This window comes from Rhagoletis zephyria, unplaced genomic scaffold (assembly GCF_001687245.7).
Source record: "Rhagoletis zephyria isolate East Lansing unplaced genomic scaffold, Rhagoletis_zephyria_1.1 Rzeph_scaffold_16151, whole genome shotgun sequence".
Classification (NCBI taxonomy): Eukaryota; Metazoa; Arthropoda; class Insecta; order Diptera; family Tephritidae; genus Rhagoletis; species Rhagoletis zephyria.
The window spans coordinates 5,419-12,192 of NW_016173216.1; the positions used below are offsets into that span (position 1 = coordinate 5,419).

A 6,774-nucleotide genomic window follows, 5' to 3' on the forward strand; every position below is an offset into this window, starting at 1 on the left:
TTTTTAATTTAGTAAAAAGTTATTCAAAAACAAAATTGGATGATTAATTTTGCTCCACCTTGTATATAGTATATGTATACAAAGCCTGCACACATATGCATATGTAGATATGTATATGCGTGCATTTGTATACAGTTCCGATAGCAGCATGATAGAGCTTACTTAACAGCACCCAAATGTATTTGGTTTATTGTTGCTCTTGAAGCTTTGAGCTTTCCAACAGAGAATCTTGCCAGCATGAAAAATATCAAACTTAAAATATATATGTATATTTAAATGTTTAAACAATTTTAGTAAAAATGATGAGAGAATTCATTTGTATATTTGCTATTCTTGCTTCGCCAGGCTCGAAATCGAAGTAGTGTCGAAAAATGCAAAGGAATATTGCTCTCAATTAATTAAATTTATTGCTCTTTATCGATTGTACATACATACATATATGTGGTGCATTAAAGTCTCTCACAATCCAAATTAAAAACGAACTGTGTAATTTTGCACCAGAAAAATGTATCGACAGAGATTTATGCGTGAGAAAAACAAAGCTATGTGGTGGCCAAGTTTGTATTGTTAAATAAATAATTTTCTAGTCAAAGTGTCAGATTTTTTTATTTTTTTCACAAGCACAGCAATGCAAGAGAATTACATTTTCGGATTGCAAAAACATTCTCTCACATGTACCGTTTTGTTCACTACTGAGCAACATGAGAGTGTGTGGGATTCCCCTCCAGCTTAATCATTAATTATTAATTTTAAGTAATCAGTCCATGAGTTAACATTTATATATTAAAAAAAAAAATTTAGATAAGTCGCATGCAGCCCACCAAATGACATTCGCGGAGCGTGCAAAATGATCAAACAATGATTATTACCGAGATAATAGATTACTTGAAAACATGATTAGGTACGTATGGTAGGTCTGTATGTATGTATGTATGCATGTACATGTTATCTGCAAGTGCCAGCTACACACATTTCTTCACTGCAATTAAAATTTTTAAAATTCTAACCAATTTGATTATAAAATTGACGGCTTTTGAGCAAACTCATTTAGTAGAACGCTGATCGTGTAGTTGCAAAGTTGACTGGGCAGGCAGCTGGGCTGAATACAAAAAAAAAAAAACAAAAGTACATAGGTATATACAGAATAAGTTGGTAAGTGAGAAATTTTGAATTTGAAGCGAGAGCATAGAACTTTTAGAATCTATAGCACAGTGGGCCATAAGTGAAGATTTTGTGCAAATTCGAATTTGTGTTGACCCCATATAAACAATACAAAAATATGATTATAATCTAATAGCCTTATTCATATAAAATCAAGTAGCTTTAAAAAGTTTTATAAATAGAAGAATGTGTGAAAACGCCAATTTATAAAACTTTTTAAACCTACTTTATTTTTTATGAGCAATAAATAATAAAGTAAATGTGGCATACAAATAACCAAAAAAACTAAAAATGAGAAACCAAACTCCAAAGGCAAGCAAATATTTGTACAGCATTGCGTGTGTGACACATACAAACAAAAAATTTTTAAATTGTAAAATTATATAAAGGACACTTAAAATTTTAATAAGTATTTAGTGTGACCCCACGGCATCGAGTTTACTAGAATTTGGTAGTATTGAATCGTTATATTGTTTTTCCACGCGTCTAAGATTGGCTCTTACAAAGTCTATCCTATTCCAAGCGCTTCTCTTGTTCATATATTTATTGAAAATAGGCCAGCAATTCTGCATAAGATCCAAATCTGGGCTATTCCCTGGCTACCTCAGAGTTGTTATACCCTCCCAATTTAATTGCACAGAAGACAAGGGCTTCAATATTCTGGGTAATGTTGTTATTTAGCACTTAAAGTGTTTCCTTAATGAATGGCAACTCACTAACACCAAATTATGAAATGGCCCTCCAAACCATATGACTTATATCTAAATTAAAGTGAGTACATAAATTTTTTATGCTCCTAACCTTTATCTCACTACTACTGTAGTTATGGGATTAGCGTGTTTTATTTTTACTGAGCGAAGTAACAAAATTAAGAAATTTCACGAGTCAAGTATGTAATTTACAAAACTGTGCAAAAATTTTGCATTATCCAGACAATTTCAACTTGTTCATAAAACTGCGTTTCCACATGTCAACTCAGGCTAGGTTAGGTTGGGAGGGCTACGTTTTTATAGTTGAACAGTACATTTCCTTACCTTTTAGGATGTCTTCACTATTTTGTATTTTTTTTTTTTTCAAAATTTATGCGTCTGGACTAAAAAAATAAGTAGCCACGCCCACGTAGTACTTTTTTAATTATTTCACACNGCGTCTGGACTAAAAAAAATAAGTAGCCACGCCCACGTAGTACTTTTTTAATTATTTCACACTTTCAAATGAAATCGAAGTATACATAGCATGTACTTCAAATTTCAGTTGTTTTGGCTCGCAATTTCACAAAACTGCTGCACTGTATCGATCAAATCAAAAATATCCAGAGAGGTAAACGCTGGTTACGATAAGTAACTTTAGAGAGCGCCTAACTGTGTGGGGGCAAAAGTCTATGTGTGATCTAAAGCTCTCGCGGAACACACACACTCTCAAAAACGTCCAACAACTTGACCGAGTAGTCGCTTGCAACAGCTACTTTTTCAAATGCACTCAGACCCAGCAGCAAGAAATGTTCGTTTCGCAGCAGAGCCGCTTACTGCCCACTAAAATTCTGCGCTATATATCCTCCAGTTTTACGACGGCGTCATCGAAAGAGCTAAGAGCGACTTGTAAGTGAGTGGCCGAGAGAGGTTCAACAACAAAAGCCGGTTTAAAAAAGGCAAATACATTTTTGAGCTGCATAGTTGGTTCAGTTGATATTAAGACGCNCGAGAGGGGTTCAACAACAAAAGCCGGTTTAAAAAAGGCAAATACATTTTTGAGCTGCATAGTTGGTTCAGTTGATATTAAGACGCTGAAGCACAAAGAACTTCTGAAAATTTTCCCGAGAAAACTTAATCTCCGCTAAAATAAATATTTATTTCTTTTTTGACTAGTGATATCAATAATTACAAAATGCTTATACGAAACTTATCTCTTTTTCTGTTCACATGCGCCTCCCTTGCCATCGCTTGCGTGCGCGTTGTTGCCGCTCATTCCGAAACGAAAGGCAAAATGTCCGGTGAAGAGGAGAAATTCAAGATTCTAGTCACACACCCAGAAGTGCCTCAGGTTGCCATTGATCTGCTGTCGCGCAGCTGCGAGGTAATCGTTGTCCAGAGTTTGCCACCGAAACGTTCGGAAATTTTGGAGAAGGCTAAGGGTGTACATGCCTTCTTCTGGGGTGGCCATGAGGCGCTTAATGCCGAGGCATTGGATGCCGCCGGTCCGCAGTTGAAATCGATTTCCACCATGTCGGCGGGCATAGATTACGTGGATGTGGCGGAAGTGAAGCGCCGAAAAATTCCGCTTGGTCACACGCCCACAGTGCTCAACGAAGCCGTAGCTGATACAGCGGTCGGTTTGTTGTTGGCGGCAGCGCGTCGTTTCCACGAAGGCCGTTTGAAGATCGAAACGTAGGTATTGTTATGTTAAGGTAGAGTTAAAATTTGGCAAACGTTTGCTTTTACTATCGGCTGTAGGAACACCTGGGAGAGCTTCCATCTGAATTGGATGTTGGGCCAAGACTTGCGGGGCTCCGTGGTCGGTTTCTTTGGCTTCGGCGGTATTGCACAGGGAATCGCTAAGCGCCTGAAAGGATTCGACATTGACAGCGTGCGCTACACGACAAGGCGTCGCGTTTCGGAGGATATCGAGAAGGAGTACTCTGCCAAAAAAGTTGATTTCGACACTATGCTGGCGGAAAGTGACTTCGTTGTCATTGCATCGCCCCTCACCAATGAGACGGCTGGTGTTTTCAATGCCAGCGCTTTTGGTAAAATGAAGAAGAGCGCTGTGTTGGTGAATATTGGGCGCGGTGGTGAGTATCGAAGTTGTGGTGAAATGTAAAAATGTTTGCTTAGGTAGAACTTTTTTTATTATTTATTTATGTAGGCGTTGTGAACCAGCCGGACCTGTATGAAGCTCTGAAAACAAAACAAATATTCGCTGCGGGTTTGGATGTGATGACTCCGGAACCACTGCCCGCCGATGATCCGCTTTTGAGTTTACCAAATATTGGTGAGTTAATTTTAGTTGGCGTTGCGGCATAAATTGGCGATATGTTTTATTTTTGCCATAAATTTTGCAGAATTGCATTTGCCTCAGGCATTCTTGCGATGAATAAGTGTATACATGTTCTTTGTAGTCTAAAGAGTTACTGATAATGAGTACCTACTGGCTCGCAAGGTGCTGATAAGACTATTTTTATCTGAACTGTTTTCAACGACCACCAAAGTGCTCTAAATCTCCGCAATCTTATCGAAAGGAAACACGTTTTTGCTGTTTTTATTATTTTGTGATATTAAGTCTTTGAAAAACCACTTGATTTTTGGGTTGTTTTCGCACCCAAGGCAGAAAAAATTATGGTTGTCTTAGTTGATCAAAGTCAAATTGATACACCTCTCTTGAGAACGCAGAATTTATTATTGCATAATTATTTTTTATTAAGAGTGGCTTGCGACTTGATGTTGTCACGGAAATAGAGTGGCTTACATTTTCGTTGTCAGCCTTTTTTATATAACGTTCGCATTAGTGTGATAGTACGCAGCTCAAATATTTCGATTTCCCTTGGTTTTACAAAAATAATTTCATATAATAAGAAGTACATATTTCAACTCACTCTAAACTATTTTCCGCTTTCTGTTCTCTTTTCAGTTCTTCTTCCCCACTTGGGCTCAGCCACCGAGCGCACTCGCAACGATATGGCCACAATAGCTGCGCATAATGTTTTGCGCGGACTGGCTGGTGAACCGATGTTCTCGCCTGCATATCAATTATAGATGAAATTACAAGTTTTTTATACAGATCTATTCATTTATCGATGTAAATGTGGAAGTATTAAATTGTTGCAATAAAATGTGCAAATGAGTGTAATTGTAAACTTACTAATTGTACGCCTGAAAACTAATAAAATACGTTTAATAAATGAGATAAGCTGCATTCAGATAATCAAATTTTCAAACAATAGTCAAAGTCAATAGTTGCGATCCCGTACGAGTCCGGACTAGTCAGAAATAGTCAGAATCAGTCAGATTTTACTGGAAATCGATCCCGTACTCGGTTCTCTGACTATTGAGAGGACAAAAAAGAGAGTAAATTCGGTTCTCTCTCTGTCAGAAGTTACCAGTTTTAGTCCGAGAATTTTTTGCTGGTAAATTCTGGTAAATGTGTCAAACGATCAGCTGTAGTGTGTTTTTGGCAACCAAATTGTAAACAAAAGAAAAGTTCACTCTGCTAATTCATGTTGAAAAGTATTTAATTACTTGTTTAAGTGGATTCTAATGAATTTGAAAGTATNATCAGCTGTAGTGTGTTTTTGGCAACCAAATTGTAAACAAAAGAAAAGTTCACTCTGCTAATTCATGTTGAAAAGTATTTAATTACTTGTTTAAGTGGATTCTAATGAATTTGAAAGTATTTTTGGCTATTTACATGTGTGAACTGAGTGTGTTTACATACAATATAAGCAAAAATTTACAACCCAAATTTGGAGGTTATGTTGAAGTTGACAGAAGTTACCATTTTTTACTAGAAAGCGATCCCGTACTTTTCAATGTTACTCTCTCGCTCTGAGCGAATTTTTATTTTTTGACAGTTTTACTAGTCCGAGTCCAAGGAATATAGTAAACAACTTTAAATGTCACTTCGCTCTCTTAATTTCCCCTACTTTGCAAATTTTTTGTGTACGCGAACGCCGTCGTCGAAAATCCACCAAGTATTATCCATCACTTAAAATATCAGAAAGTAAGAAAAAATTCTTTCAAATTCTCGCTCAAGTAGAAAAACTTGCAAATTTCTGCGCAAACGCCAATTTACAGGAATTTGCAAGTTTCCCTGCCAGCTGGTGTCCAGGGTTGCATTTCAAACATAGCAAACATTTTTATAGATGGACAAAAAGAATATCTACAGGTATATTTCTTATTACTCGTATTTTTTTTTTTTTGGAAAACGATGAAATGAGTATCGCAAGCGCGCTAGACTCGGTGTCAATCGATACTTGTTGAAAAATGCATGCGAGGTAAATATCTACGGCAAACGTTTTCCATACAAAATACATTGGGCGTCAAGAGAAAAGCGTGAATACCTTCAGTCTCGATGTATTCCGACAAAATTTTTTTTCCGCAATAATTGCTAATAGAACGTACAACAATATTAGCCCAAAACGCGATTTAAAGCCATTGAGATGTCAGTAATATTTAAAAAAAAAGTAATAATAATAACTTTTATGAAAAAAAAATTATGACCAAATATATACACGTAACAAATTTCTTACGGAATGAATATGTTGTTGAGGATACCTACGAAATTGTACAAACACTAACATATGTGTCACAAGGAGCTAAGGACAGAAAAAAAAAAAATNAAAAAATCTAGCTACTAACAAAGAAAATTCTAAAGATAAATAAAACAAATCAAATGCAAATGCGCTTTTTTTTTTTTGTATGAAATATGGGAAGGAAAGGGCATTTTTGGTAACATATTCTCCAAGTGTGTGGCAACCGTGGTAGGTATACTATTTTGACTGGGTGTACTTTGCATTTTATGTGCTTGCACAAGAATTGTTTACGATTTGTCAACAGAAAAGCTTAGCGTTGTTATGCCAGCTGTTTAGTGTCCCTTAAGCAACAGACCCATCTACGTACT

The 6,774-nt window shown here is 36.4% G+C and overlaps 1 protein-coding gene across 3 annotated transcripts; it reads left to right on the forward strand.

Moving 5' to 3' along the window:
* The first annotated feature begins 862 nt into the window (after window positions 1–862).
* On the forward strand, window positions 863–5,006 carry LOC108379317 (glyoxylate reductase/hydroxypyruvate reductase-like). 3 transcript variants are annotated; one of them, XM_017635663.1, is made up of 5 exons: window positions 863–1,152; window positions 3,140–3,545; window positions 3,612–3,949; window positions 4,024–4,149; window positions 4,786–5,006. In XM_017635663.1, exons 2-5 carry the CDS (start codon window positions 3,145–3,147, stop codon window positions 4,908–4,910), a joined length of 990 nt encoding a protein of 329 aa, XP_017491152.1. In that variant the 5' UTR covers window positions 863–1,152; window positions 3,140–3,144; the 3' UTR covers window positions 4,911–5,006. The 3 variants fall into 3 exon arrangements, with proteins under 3 accessions (XP_017491152.1, XP_017491149.1, XP_017491151.1); XM_017635660.1 differs by lacking the exon at window positions 863–1,152 and adding an exon at window positions 2,347–2,759; XM_017635662.1 differs by lacking the exon at window positions 863–1,152 and having other exon boundaries at window positions 2,883–3,545.
* Window positions 5,007–6,774: the final 1,768 nt, after the last annotated feature.

What these genes read in the sequence shown, in the direction of transcription:
- LOC108379317 (XM_017635660.1), top strand. Translation starts at nt 2,543, where the DNA reads ATGTGTGATCTAAAGCTCTCGCGGAACACACACACTCTCAAAAACGTC. An exon ending in GAAAGAGCTAAGAGCGACTT is followed by an intron (nt 2,760 to 3,139) that starts GTAAGTGAGTGG and finishes CCGAAACGAAAG; the next exon opens with GCAAAATGTCCGGTGAAGAG. An exon ending in GGCCGTTTGAAGATCGAAAC is followed by an intron (nt 3,546 to 3,611) that starts GTAGGTATTGTT and finishes TATCGGCTGTAG; the next exon opens with GAACACCTGGGAGAGCTTCC.